General features: G+C 40.4%; 1 protein-coding gene across 1 annotated transcript in view; it reads left to right on the top strand.

Moving 5' to 3' along the window:
- myo15b (myosin XVB) overlaps positions 1–15,155 on the top strand; it is a 99,962-nt gene that overhangs the window by 17,452 nt on the left and 67,355 nt on the right. The window contains exons 6-10 of the mRNA XM_084938459.1: positions 7,134–7,282; positions 7,720–7,765; positions 8,595–8,719; positions 10,189–10,303; positions 10,397–10,572. Coding sequence (XP_084794585.1) covers positions 7,134–7,282; positions 7,720–7,765; positions 8,595–8,719; positions 10,189–10,303; positions 10,397–10,572 — 611 coding nt within the window. The remainder of the gene's footprint in view (positions 1–7,133; positions 7,283–7,719; positions 7,766–8,594; positions 8,720–10,188; positions 10,304–10,396; positions 10,573–15,155) is intronic.

Below are 15,155 nucleotides of genomic sequence, written 5' to 3'. Positions count from 1 at the left end.
ACATTAAGATTATACTATGAAAACAGAAGTTATCTAAAAGTTTTTAATTAAATTGCAATGCAGATAAGCTACTCAAAAACACCACAGGAACCGGAAGTGATACTCTACCGCAGAGAGAGCGAACACCAAGTGACAGCGCCACCCGAAAACAACACAAGACCTTTCTCAGCATTTGCCTAAAATTATCTTGATAATCACCAAGAGCTGTGCTGACTCACTGCACTAAACTGAATCTTCTATAGTGAGAGAAACATTTCAGAAACACACCAGCATTAAAGTCAAACATGATGCTGTTACTGTGATGGTCCAGAGTTCCTTGACTACTTCAGAACCTGCATCTAGCCATCAGGTCCTGAGCTTAATTTTAATCACACTTAGGATTCACAGCAGGAAACTGATCAGACTGAGATGATCAGACCAGAAGTCAGCAAAGCCAAAACCAGGGTTCTATTTCACTCCGTCAGCAGCAATCGGGAGAAATTGGACCATGGCAACTCCCCCAAACGTCTTGGTGGAACCTCAAGAGCCTCCTACTTTACCTCATTTTGATCCTGTGTAACCAGATTTCAGTTGATCTACTGGTGATGCTGTAAGGTTTATATTGTGGATTTTCATTTATGCTTAGAAATATATAATCATATATTCTTAGAGGTATATAATCAATTGCATGTTGATAGAAGGTCTGATCCTTAGTAGTCTGCAAAGACTCTGTGTGCATTCCAGAGTGCTCTGGCATATACACACACATCCTAAGGTCATGAGAGAGGTTGTACCTTCTCATACTGTTTAATGGTATGGTAAACACATCTATGTCTGTTTAAGTATAAGTGCCTTTTGTTTAGGTGAACTGCTGGACTATCAGGCCAGCAGATTTAGGGGAGTCGTTCACAGGGTCACATCTTGACCCACACATACACACACGCATACCTACACGTACACACAGATGGCACTCTTTGTTCACATGTATGCCTGTGTAAGATGTCATATGTTAATGAACCTATGCACTAGGCACTGTTCTTTGTTGTAACCACAATAAAGAAGGGGGGAGCTGACTGAGAGTGACTGGGGTTCAAGCGGCAGGAACAGCGCTCGATCTTGTCTTCTCTCTCGTGCACGAGATCACACAAAGAGTTCTGCCTGGCGTCCAATGCTTTTACCATTGTAGTAGAATTGTCTCTGATTGTTCCAGTAATAGGTTTGTTCTAGACAACCCTATCAGATGCCAGACTTAAGGTTCGTCTAGCTCGCCTTTGGCTGGAAGCACAGGAAAGGGAGCTAGTGCGTAAAACAGGGTTTGATCTCAAACTCCAGATTTGCCAGCTGGAGATTGAAGCTGAGAAGGAGGTAAAGTTAAAACGGCTTGAAGTGGAAGCAATGAGGCTTTCACCAGACTTTACCCAGCTCACCTGTTAATTCAGATCCTTTGTGTTTATCTGGCAACACCTGCAGATTTTATGTCAGCAAAAATATTGCTTTGGTGTCAACATTTAGAGCGATAGAAGTTGGTTCCCACTTCAATGCTTTTGAAAGGATTGCAACAGCACTGGAATAGCCAAAAGAAATGTGGGCTGTGCTATTGCAATGTAAGTTAATGGGAAAAGCTCAGGAGGTTGCATCATCTCTTTCTATTGAGGATAGCATGATATGGTGTACTTAAATAATCTATTTTTCATGCTTATGAGCTTGTACCAGAGGCCCACAGGCAGAAGTTAAGAAATCAGAAGACGTCTAATGGTCAAACATATGTTAAGTTTAACTTAACATATGTTAAGTTTACATCTGAGAAGGGAGATCTTATAGACAAGTGGTCTACTTCAAGGGAAGTGAAGAGAGACTCTCTTCACTTCAAGAATCTCTTCGCCAGTTAATCTTGTTGGAAGATTTTAAGAATCTATCACCAGAGAAACTTGTAGTTTAAAAAAAAAAAAAAAGAAAGAAAATTAACCAAAAAAAGAAAAGAGACCACCGAGTCCACAGATTTCAGGCTCAAAGGGAGAGAGTTCCAGAGTCTGTTACAAAAGCTCTGTCAACTTTCGTTTTCAGCCTTGTATGTTTGAAAACCAGAAAGCCCTGATCACATGACCTCAGTGACCTGCTGGGGATGTATGGATGTAAAAGATCTCTGATGTATGTTAGTGCTTGTCCATGCAGAGCTCTAAATTTCAAAGTCATTAATTAACGTGGACTCTGAATTTAATGGGGAGCCAGTGCAGCTGGATCAGCAGGGGTGGGACATGAGAGTACTAGGAAGACTTGGTCAGAAGGTTTGCAGCAGCATTCTGAACAACCTGCAGACGTTCCAAGGAGGTTACATAAACAAGTGAACAAAGAATTACAATACTCCAAACAAGATGAAACAAATGCATGTATGACAATTTCCAGTTCTGAGCGTGACACAATGGGACTCAGCAGTATTTCTCAAGTGATAAAAACAGGAGCAAACCAGAGATTTAGCACGCACGTCCAAAATCAGAGCTGAGTCAAAAGTCACAACGAGGTTCCTCCGAGGTTCACACAAATAAGATGCAAACCAGTCCAAAGCAGACCCTGATAATACCACCCAGTGTCTCAGCCCATCTAGCAGAATGTGATGGTCAACAGCAGAGGTCAGGTCCAACATCAGCAAAACAGAGCATTCTCCTGCAACACGTCTAATCAAGATGTCGCTTGAGACTCTAAGAAGTGCAGTTTCAGTAGAATAAGCTCTACGAAAGCCAGATGGGAATTTATCCAGAATGCTTCATCCAGAACAGCTATAAGCTGCTTAGCCACAACCTTTTCTAACATCTTAGCGATGAATGGTATTTCTGAAATTGGTCCAAAACTGCTAAGCAGAGAAGCGTCAACCTTGGGGTTTTTTTTTAACAGTGGGTGAATGACAGCAGGGACCTGACCAGAAACCAATCAGGTAACAACTGTAAGCACACAGGGACGGATAGACTGAAAGACATTTTTAAACAAAGATCCAGGTAAAATATCAAGAGAGCAGGAGGATGCTTTCATCAAATCAACTAATTTGACTAACTCAGGTAAGGACACAGGTAAAAATCTTTCTAAAATAACAGGTCTAGCTTGAGTTGGAGCAGAGAACAGAGACACAGAAAGAGAACTATTGCTCCTCACATTACTGATTTTTTTCAACAAAGAAAGAAAATTTCACAATCTTCATTTGAAAGAAATTGGGACAGCAGGTGGAGCAGGAGCAACAATATCACTAATGGTATCAAATAACACCTTGGGGTTACCTCTGCTCTTTGAAACTAGGTCTGAGAAATAGGCAGCCCTCACATCTCGAACTGAAGTGTAAAAAGAAACTAAAAGGTCCTTTAAATGATCGCTCAACTATATGACAACAACGCTTTAGACAGAGAATGCTGTCATTTATCCAGGGGGACGAGTTTGAAACAGGAGCTAGTCTGGTTTTGACAGGACATATGGAAATGGAAAGACAAGAGTTATTTTAAAAAATAAGACTTTAAAGTGTATGACTCTTAAGTTCCCCTCCGTGAATCGCTACCTTATCGTGGTGGATGGGTTTGTGTGTCCCAGGGATCCCAGGGACACACAAGGGCTGAGGACTTTTGGTAGGGTCTCCCATGCCAAATTGGTCCTGGGTGATTCAGAAGACCCCTATGAGAAGAACATAGAGGGAACAGTTTACCCTGCCCGGGATAGGGTTACCGGGGCCCTGCCCTGGAGCCAAGCCCGGGGAGGGTGCTCAAGGGCGAGCATCTGGTTTGTCCAGGAGGCACTGTAGGGGTCGGGTGCATTGTGAGCCAGGAAGGGGTGGAGCCGAACCCGAATACGGTATTTGGAAAACCACAAATAACGTGTTTTTTACGAATAGTTATTTCAAACAAATACTTTAAAAAATATTTCTATTCGGGAACAAGAAAAACTTTATATCAAAAAGCTGAGTTTCCTTATGAGACCGCAGTGCATGCCCGGATGAGTGAGTGACGTGTGAAAGAGGTGACTGACACGGGTTGTTCCACACAGCAACAGAGAGGCTCGGCTGAGCGAATAAAGGCTGAACTGCATCACTATTTTTGTTGAATAGATTGTTTTGTACCTTAACTGGGTTCCGGAGGCAGTTTATAACTTTCGCAAAGATCGGGAGATTTTTACATTGCCCTGCATCACTGACGACTGCAGTCGGGTGCTCGCATGTTCGTTCTGTTACGTAGCTCTGTTAGCTCAGTAATTTACAAATAGGCTGTTGACAGAGTAACGTTTACATTCGGTTTAAAAGGTTAAAACGATGTTTGTGTAGTTGTGTCGAATTTTATGCACTTGTGGGAGTTATATGGTACGTTTAAGTTCGTTTAAGTTCGTTTTGCAGACAGCAAGATGTAGGCTATAGACTAATTAGCATAGCTTCCCGTCACTCATTAACTTAGCTGAAACTCCCCACATGGATTTGGGCAATCAAATAGAAAAGAGTGTTGCTAATTGGAAGCATTTTACAGTCAGTACTGCAGATGAAACCAAAGTGAATATATATATCAAACATATATATATCAAACATCTGTCAACATCTGCTATGCATAACCATATGCACTTAAAGCATCCTCTCCTGGTACTGGGCTCACCTCAACGCATGGCTTGGGCTCTGGGGCCAGTCTCCAGAAGAGGGGCTGGACTCTGTCTCAGAACTTAAAAAAAAAAAGTTATAAAACAGGATATAAAATAGATTTAAACAGTTTTACATCCATTATACATTCAGACTATTCTCCAGCCTGGTGACATGAAGAGTTCGATTTATAAATGATAAAAGTGTAATTTGTCTTTTTCATTTAACAACAGGATGCAGATATTATTATATCACATTACAGCAACATCCATCCTGAGGAAAGACAAGTAAGGGAGAAGTAAGATGTTTGCAGAAACTTCCTCCTTTCATCACATTTGTCCTGTGCCAGATGTTCTGTTGACCAAGTGAGACAGACATCATGTCAGAAAAATTTGGAGGACTGAAGTTCAATCTTCTTCAGACCTCCAACATAGACCCGCTCCAGAAAAGCCCACAACTTTATAAAGATAATAAACCTTGTTTTGTGTAATATTAGAAGTACTGCAGATTATCCCTGGACAGGCACGGATGCTCTTGACTTTTACATAATGATGCTATTTCAGTCCTTTAGAAAATTATATATTTAAAATATATACAGTCAGGGAAAAATGATTTGAACCCCTGCTGATTTTGTAAGTTTGCCCACTAACAAAGAAATGATCAGTCTATAATTTTAATGGTAGGTTTGTTGAACAGTGAGAGACAGAACAATATCAAATAAATCTAGCAAAATGCATTTCAGAAAAGTTATAAATGAATTCTCATTTTCATGAAGGAAATATGTGTTTGATCTGCTATCAATGAGCAAGATTACTAGCTCCCATGAGTGTTTTTTACAGGTAACGAGCTGATACTGGGAGCCTTCTCAACTCGTTACCTCTTTTTTTCTTTCCCTCTGGTCCACTTGGAAAAATAAATCTGTTGGGCATTTTTTTGGCCTTCAGACAATAACACTGTTTGCTACAGTGCTGGACAAGACAGGCAAAATAAATACATAAATGATAAATTGATCATTTCTTTGTTAGTGGGCAAACTTACTGCCTGTAGTGGCTGTCTTCATCACTATCCATGGGTCATTGTAGGGATCATAAAGGAGTACAAGTACTTGGGGACCATCTGCAACAGCCACCTGAGGTTCTCCCCAACTCTGAGGTCAACCTGAGAAAGTTCCACCAATCAATGTATCTCCTTAGAAAATTGAACTCTTTCTCTGTCAGTAATAACATCCTACTGACCTTCTACTACACCATTTAAAGTGCCATGTCATTTTCTGTGGTCTGCTGGTTCCATACCATAACCCTGCAGCACAACATTGTCAAGTTGTGCTCTAAGAGTATTTGACTTGCAGCTCCCTGACATCTTCTCCCAGGCGGGAGTTCAACGCAGAAACTCCACCCCAAGTCACTACTCCACAGACTCCCCCAAAATGGGACATTTTGCCATCATTTTTATGCCATGGGAGGAAGTAGAACTATGTTGTCCATCTTTTATGCAGTCATTGTTCTAATAATGTGATGGAGCCAAGTAATGATTTCTTATTTTGTTTTCCCCAAGGTGGATGTAGCTTTTGATAGTAATGGAGATTCTAAGTGATGCTATTAAATAAAATGAACAAAGCTTGGTTCACTTTTGTGTTACCAGGCTATGAGTTTGTAATGGATGGATGTATTGTTAAAATCTTCCGTTTGTTTTATATCATCCTCAGTTTCATGTCAAAAATTCAAAAGAAAAAAATCAATTTGCTAATAATTCTGATATTTACAATAACTGGGGTGCTGTTGGCATAGCTTTGTCTAAAATAAGGATAGTGACTTACTATTCATAAAAACTGACTATGGTAGTAACGCAGCTGTGAAGAATTGTTCACGGTCACATCCTGTGGGTGTGTGGGTGGGAGTTTGACACTGAGTGTATCCCCAGTCACTACTGTCCATACAAAAAGGGTCCTCCATCTTTTATACAGTAATTGGCTGCAACACGTTCATCCATAAAATTAGCAGTTTTCTGATATTTTCAATCTAATTTTAACAGATTAAAGTCTGCTGCACTGAGAGATAAATGTAAACAATCTTATTGCTAGTTTGATATTTACCTTATTGTTCCTTAAGAGACAATGCGCCCTTAAAAGTGGTCAACATCCAAATATTCTGATGCTCATCACTGTCTATCCTCACTCACTGCCCACCTTTCTTTTCATCAGATGCTAGATATTATTCCAGTATCCTTTTAGTTTATAACCAAATATCAACAAAGTCTTAAAGTCTTTTTTAAAGGGCATAACTGATAGAGCTGACCAAATTTAGTCCAATAAAGGACATCTTTGATGTTTGGTGGGTGGTGTAGGCTCTAACTAAAAGTTATGAGACAGGTGGATTTCCAACTGAGGGAACACTTTGTGTTTAGATATAAAGCCTATTCTTATAACAGTTCTCACCAGAATGGGTGAGAATTACAATGTTCCAAGATTTAAACTGTTTTTCATATGTAGAATCAAGCACCTACAGATAAATTGCATATTTTATAGGGATATTTATACATTATAACTTTTATATGGCCACAGATGGTGTCAGAGCTGTTCCAGAAGGTTCAAGACAGTTATGTTCAGCAGACAGAGTTGGGCTGGAAGAGAAGGGGCCAGCGCCAACAGTCCACTACTGCTGCTTCGCATTTCCTCCAGTCCTTGACTGAACTTACCACCCGCTTGGAGAGGTACCAACAGAGGAAATTGGCTGATACAGAGCATCATTATCAAATCTGTGGATTTGTTTGGAAGCCAGCTCAGTATCATCAGAAGGGATACTTTTTCGCTGCTTGTGTATAAAATACAGTTTTAGCAAATGGGTTCCATTCATAGTGCTGTCTTCATTTACTGTTGACCCTATGTCTCAATGCCAGTAAAAGCCACTGTTAATCTTTCAGGCAAAAATCATTTTTGAAGCATATATTAAATAGTTTTGACAGATTCATTTGATACAAGTTTAGTTATGATTATCAGCAACTTTTTTTGACAAGTAAACAAATGGTAGACACTGATGTCAACACAAAATATAGGATTTATTATTAAAAACATTTGCAGTTCAGGCTTTCTTGATTTTAACTCTGCCTTTAGGAATAACCTGTGTCTGTATTTTTCTTTGATATTCTAGATGCAAAACTTCCTTCATTCATTGTCTGAAGCCAAACTATGTCAAGGTAACAAGACCAATTTTACAGTAATACACATATTTCTTTTCCATTAACTTCTGACATATGTGTAATGTAGAACAATTTCTACACTGCCCTAAGTCATGAGGTCTAAATCATCACTGAGGACCCTAACCCTAATTCTAACCCTATTTAGAATAATGAACAAAAAAATTGAATTCGGTTTACTTTTTTCCCTCAAAAAAGTACTATTTGCTTGTCTAGTAATGGTTTATTTTAGGGTTAGAGACTTGGGTTGGTATCATTATTACTGACAACTCAGGGCTCAGAAGTTTAAAGAAGGTCAACAATTTGAAGATGAAACCTGTGGATTGGGTTGCCATGAAATTACACTAGTTGTTCCTAGGTGTGTAATGCTTAGATTGAAATGTTGAGAACTGGGACCATGAAACCAAGATGCCAGTTTTTGTCAGCTACTCTGCTGTTTACCAATATGTAGCAGTAATGCTTGTATGACCATAATAAATAGGTTTTTTTGAAGGACGTAGTTTACATTTACAGTGAAATTTAAATAGACCTTTTCCGTTTTTCATTCACAAGACATGCCATCACATCACAGATGTCATCACAGTTCATTTTCCAGATTCTATTAATATTTGGTTCCCAGTGGGAGCCAGATAAATTGGGTTCTGAACCTTTTTTGTTTTTCTAGAAGGATTCAGATTTAGGATCACAAATCGGAACAAAACATTGGTACAATGGATAAAAATCTCTTAAAGTAGTATTATGACATCCCTTACTATTCATGAAATTGGAGATTTTTTTAATTACAAGACAATGTAAAACCATGTGTTACTTCTCACATGTGTCTTATCAGCTTCCTGGTATCTTTGATGTGGACTATGTGTCAGCACAGCTGAGGCATGCGGGGTTGCTGGAGACCATCCACATCCGGAAAGAAGGTTTTCCAATAAGGATTCAGTACTCCTACTTTGTCTCAAGGTGCTGCAAACATACATACAGTGCTGAGCTCATTGCTAAAAGATAGATTGCTTCTCACTTTAATCCAAGCAGATGATCATTCATGAACGTTAATGTAGCTCAAACTACATCCAACTATTCACTCTTTTCAGTTTAAATTTATAAACAAAAATTCAGAGTGTTTCAATTTCAATAAAACAGTGGTGTGAAAAACCAGAGTAAAAAACACAAGTGAATCTAAGATAAATGACTGTATTTTTTAAACTAAAAATAAACAAACAAAAGAAAATGTGAAGGGAGAAGTGGGTCCTGAATGTTATTCGGCTTCCAAAATGGGGAATAACAAAAAATTTGAGAAACACTGCCATAAACATATGCAGAAAGCTTATTGTTGACAGATTTAATCCATTTGTCAAAGACTAAAACTAAAGACATTGAATTTTTTGTTTAGTGTCTGTTAATCATAAGAACTTTGGCATGCACTTAAGTAGGATTTTTATTATAGGACTGTTACTTCTATCCATCCATTCTCTTCCTCATATCATTACTTGTATTTTATTTTAATTAATGTTGTACTTGTAAATAATCTAAAAATGTCTTCCGCCACTCCCAATTTTGGGATCACTTTTTAAAAAGCTGTGTCCCTATTTTAAACCTTTTTATTAATCAGTTCTGATCTTTTTGTTTTCATACCACATATTTAGTGATGACATGTGTCAGCTATTCTCTTGTTATGATCTAATATAATATTATAAACTACTAAATTCCATGTGTTAAGTGAATGTAAATTCCATGACTGTAGTTTCCTTAAACACTAATTTCCCTCCAGGTTGCCTCGAACCAAAGGTTCTCCATAAATCTTAGCAAATTTGAAAGTTCCTGCTGTCTCCACTGAGAAATAAAATGTAAACATTTTTTAGGTACTGGCATCAAATGATCGATAAGGATTGGTGGCAAATTAAATCTGATATGTTTAAATCACGTTCTGTTCTGGAGGGCTGTGGCTCAGGTGGTAGAGGGGGTTGTCTCCCAATCTGAAGATTGGTGGTTCACTCTCTGGCTCTTTAATCTGCAAGTACCCTTGGGCAAGATACTGACTGCAAGTTGCCCCCTACACTGCAAAAACTCAAAATCTTAGCAAGTATATTTGTCTTATTTCTAGTCAAAATATCTCATCACACTTAAAATAAGACAAAACCAGCTAAAGAGTAACATCTCAGTAAGATATATTAACTTGTTTTTAGACTGTGGAGCTTGAACTAGAAAATTTTCACTGTTCCATCGGCAGATTTTTCCTCTTAGATGTTACTCTTTACCTGATTTTGTCTTATATTAAGTGTGATTAGATTTTTTTGACTAGAAATAAGACAAATATACTTGTTAAGATTTTGAGTTTTTGCAGTGTAGGCATCCACTGCATTATGAGTGTGTGCACAAATGTTGGACAAGGTGCTTAAAGGTCTTAAAGGTGTTATGTCTTCCTGATCCAGGTATGGGGTTCTGAAGGCCCAGCAGTTAAATGAAATATCAGACAGAGATCAGACAGTGGCTCTGCTGGAAATATTGGGTGCTGAGGAGGGACAGTACCAGTTGGGACTCACCAAGGTGACAAATTGTTCAATCATCTCACCATTTAGTTTGTTTTTAAGTAGAAAGGTAAAGCAGATTTTCATTTACTGTATATGCAACTACATTTAGGTGTTCCTTAAGGAGCAACTGTACCAGCAGCTGGAAGAAAAATGGAGCAGCACTCAAACATGGGCTGCCATCACCATCCAGAGAAACATAAGGGGTTTCCTCTGCAGGAAGAACTTTAGATTCTTCAAACAGAAAGCCATTGTCATCCAGAGCCACATTCGAGGACACCAGGCCAGGTCTACTGAGGGAGAGGGGAAATCTATGCAATCTATGACATTCAATGGTGTTTGAGAAAGTGGTGTTTGGCCCCTTCCTGATGTCATATGTTTTTGTATGTTTGTCACACTTAAATGTTTCATCATCATCAAACAAATTTTAATATTAGACAAAGGTAACACAATTAAGTAAAAATCAGTTTCCAAATTAAGGTGTCTAATATTAAGGGGGGGGGGAATCCAAACTTACATGGCCATGTGTGAAAATGTGACCCCCACCCCACTTATAACGCTTGTGGCAATTGTGGTAAAAGACCTTAGAACTGCCGGCATCACTTGCCTCAATTAAGGTCAGTGCTCCTGACTCCACCATAAGAAAGGGACTGGGTAAAAACAGCCTACATGGCAGAGTTCCAAGAACCAAAAACAATGCTAAGCAAACGGAACATAAAGGCTTGTCTCAGTTTTGCCAGAAAGCGTCTTGATGATCTCCAAGACTTTTGGGAAAATACACTATGAATTGACAAGACAAAAGTTAAACTTTTTGGAGGGTGTGTGTCCCATTACGTTTGGTGTAGAAGTAACAGCATTTCAGAAAAGGAACATCATACCAACAGTAAAATATGGTGGTGGTAGTGTGATTGTCTGGGGCTGTTTGGCTACCATTGATCCAAAACATACCAGCAAGTCCATGGCTCAAGAAAAAACAAAATTTCTCTACAGCACTCTAAAAGACTCATTGCCAGTTATTGCAAGTGCCTGATTGCAATTGTTGCTGCTAAGCAATGGTCCAAGCAGTTATTAGGTTTAGGGGGCTTTCACTTTTTAACACAGGGCCATGTAGGTTTTAATTTTTTTCCCCCATTAATCATAATAATATCTTTGTCTAATATTTGCATTTGTGTGTAAATAAATCAAGTGTGAAAAACAAAAAAAGGAAATCAGGAAGGGGGCAAACAGTTTTTCACACCACTCTGCGTGTGTGCGTGTGTGTGTGTGTGTGTTTATATACTAGTGATCATATATGTGTATATATATGTATGTATACATATATATATGTATGTATGTATGTATATACACACGCATATATATACACATATATGTACTAGTGCTTTCAGCGTTAATCTCGTTAAAATGACGTTAATGCCATAACCGCATTAACGCGCCAAATCCCTGTTAGTGACTTAATGTCGATTGCCTTGTGCGCGTTAGTGATGTGTCGGTCGCGAACGAAACGGCTCTTTGATGTGAACAACGCGAGCCTGCTTCCTTATTGGGTTTTTTTTTTCTTTCACTCACCCTCTCTCTCGCACATTTTTTCCCGCTTCACTCTGCACGCGAGCCTTGTGCTTTACGCTGGGAAGAGGGGGGAGCGACGGTAGTTACACTCGCAGTAGCACAGGAACAGAGCTGAGGGAAAGAGAGCCAGGGATAACAATGTCACATTAGAAAGGTATAGGAATCATCCACAACTATTTTCAGTTGCAGATGATAAAAGATTCAGAAAGTTTATTCATGCAGGCCCATATGACAGACAATGTGCATCTTCTTTTTGTTTTCATATTTCAATTTATATTTAATTGTGTTGTGGTTTGCACTGTTTTGTGTTGTTTCACTTTAAATTTGTTTAAAAGGAAAAAGCTGAAAATATAAATAGTTAAAAGCTGAAATGTAAAAAGTTGGTTTTTATATTATATGATATATTTATTACATTTTATGTGGAGTGAATAAATAGAAGTATATTTACGGTGGCCCTAGAGACAAAGCACGTAAAAACTCCAAAACACGTAAAAACTCCAAAACACATACAAACTCCAAAACACGTAAAAACTCCAAAACACGTACAAACTCCAAAACACGTGCAAAACACAAGAGAGGTGCTCCAGGATGCTAGGGCGCAGTGTTGAGCTTTTGTTACCTAGTTACCTACACTAGCACTCACAGTGAAGTGGACTGCTACATAGCCACCGTGTTACAGGGCATTCCAGCATCCCCAAGCCGAATGGAAAGCATTAAAGCAGCTACTGCAACTGATGTTGAACTACAGACTGTCATCATGTACATACGCAGGGGTTGGCCTGCATATGGAGCTAGTGTGCCACTGAACATCAAAGCGTACATGAAAGTGAAGAACGAGCTATCAGAGGCTGACAGCCTGGTCATACGAGGCTGCAGGATTGTCATTCCAAAGTCACAGAGAACAGCCATACTACAAAAACTACATGAAGGGCACCAAGGCCTCACCAAGTGCAGGGATAGGGCTAATTCATCTGTGTGGTGGCCGGGGCTCTCCACTGAGCTAAAGAATGCAGTGCTGCAGTGCCACACCTGTCTGGCGCAGAGGCCAACACAGACAAGGGAGCCGCTCATCTCCACACCTTTGCCGGATCGTCCATGGCAAAGGATAGCCCTGGATCTCTGTGAACACAACCGGAATAATTACCTTGTTGTGTCAGACTACTACTCACGTTTTCTGGAAATACTGCATCTACCATCCACAACCAGTGGCCAGGTTGTTCAGAAACTGAAGTCGACCTTTGCTAGGTTTGGGATCCCTGACGAGGTGGTGAGTGACAATGGCCCTCAGTTCTCCAGCTCTGAGTTCCAGGCCTTCGCGAGGGAGATGGATTTCGCCCACATAACATCTAGTCCCCACCACCCACAGGGAAATGGTCACGCGGAGAGGGCAGTACAGACCGCAAAGAAAATCCTCCGGCATGATGACCCACTAATAGCACTAATGTGCTGTAGGTCTACTCCCTGTGCCACTACAGGCTTCAGCCCAGCGGAACTTGGGAGGAAGATCAGGACAACCCTGCCCACCTTGGAGAAGAATCTTCAACCTAAATGGCCCACCAAAAGAGAGGTTAAACGAAGGGACGCTAGTCAGAAGGCCGAGCAGGCGTTCTACTACAACCACCGCCATGGTACTAAGCCCCTACCTCCACTCCATCCACAACTCCAAAACACATACAAACCCCGAAGCACGTACAAACTCCAAAACACGTAAAAACTCCAAAACACGTAAAACTCCGAAGCACGTACAAACCCCAAAGCACGTAAAAACTCCAAAGCACGTACAAACCCCAAAGCACGTAAAAACTCCAAAACACGTACAAACTCCGAAGCACGTACAAACTCCAAAACACGTACAAAACACAAGAGAAGTGCTCCAGGATGCTAGGCGCAGTGTTGAGCTTTTGTTACCTAGTGGCTACACAAGCCAGGAAGTACCAACAACCGGATTTGGTGTGTAGTAGTAACAGGTAAATGAACTTTTTTTTTTTAATTATTTGAATATATATGAGTGCTTGTGTATAAATACACAAACAATATCAATCAATCAATCAATCAAAGCTTTATTCGCCACATGCAGGTTGCCCTGCAGTGAAATGGGACCCCCCCCCCCCCCGACCTTACACACACAACACAGACATTACAGGGGATACAAGTCGGAGATCGGTAGCGTTACAGAAAAACACTGAAATGTACACTACAATGGGAAAGTACAAGAGGAAAAAAAGAGACCTCTACTCATGCTGTGCTTCCATGGTAGGACAGCATGAGAACAGGAAACAAAAAAACTCCTCTGCACAAAAAGCACATAAATGTCCACAGCACAACATTGTGAAAGACATGACAAGCCACAGGATTGGGTGGGGGGTGAAGAGTAATCCGAAGCGAACACAGCAGCCGCCCTGCACAGCGCTACCATTCCAGCGCGGCACATAGACCCGCCGTGTTCCCCCGCAGGAAACAAGCATCGAAGGCGTTTGGAAAGGGAGGGGGATGAGTGTGTGCTTATCAGTGTAAGTGTATGTGTGTGCGTGTCCATAGTTCAGCTGAGACAGTGTCCTTCGCCCTGCCAGGCTAAGTAAACAGTCTACTAGCCAACCCAGGTGGCCTTGCATGGAATGGGAAGGAACAGACTAAACACAATTGTTATCAGGGAGTTTTTGTTCAGCTCCAGCCTTGTCGCTGGCGCCAAAGGGGCTATCTGCATGAAGTGATGGTGCTTTTTACTTTAGTGCGAACAGCTCATATGAATTTCAAAGCAGTTCTACAGTCCTCTCCAATATCTTATCCGTGCTGACTCAATGAGCCCATTTTGAGAAACTCACGCCTCTTCCCATCGTTTCAATCCCAGCGGGCAGCCTTGTGGGGGTTTGAACAGCCGGTTCCGCTTTCTTAATTCTTCGATAAGTCAGGGCCACGCCAGCTCCGATCAGCCAGAACCCTGTTACCATGGTTCCGAATAGGTAGATATCTTCAGCACTCAGGCTCACCCGAGCCCAAACTTCTCGTTGAGAAAGGGGTGTCAGTTGCATTTAGGGACCAGTTGATCAAATCCATAATTCCTCTTTTAGGTTTTAGAGAACAGACTGTGAGAGAGTGTTCCAGGGAAGAAAAAAGCACGAGACAAGACAAGGACATAAGAAGCTAAGCAGGGAAGATAAGGGAGAGAAGAGGAGAAAAGTGCGACCGCCTTCGCTGAGAGCCAAACGAAAGAGAGCCAGGGATAACAATACACATATGCTTTCAATTGTGTAATTTAAGTGATCTAGGTAGCTCTGTTTTGGAAGTTCAGTTAACGCTAGAAATGT

Source organism: Perissodus microlepis, chromosome 8, assembly GCF_051167445.1.
Source record: "Perissodus microlepis isolate ML-2025 ecotype Zambia chromosome 8, ASM5116744v1, whole genome shotgun sequence".
NCBI classification, from domain to species: Eukaryota; Metazoa; Chordata; class Actinopteri; order Cichliformes; family Cichlidae; genus Perissodus; species Perissodus microlepis.
This window is presented reverse-complemented; position numbering and strand designations above follow the sequence as displayed.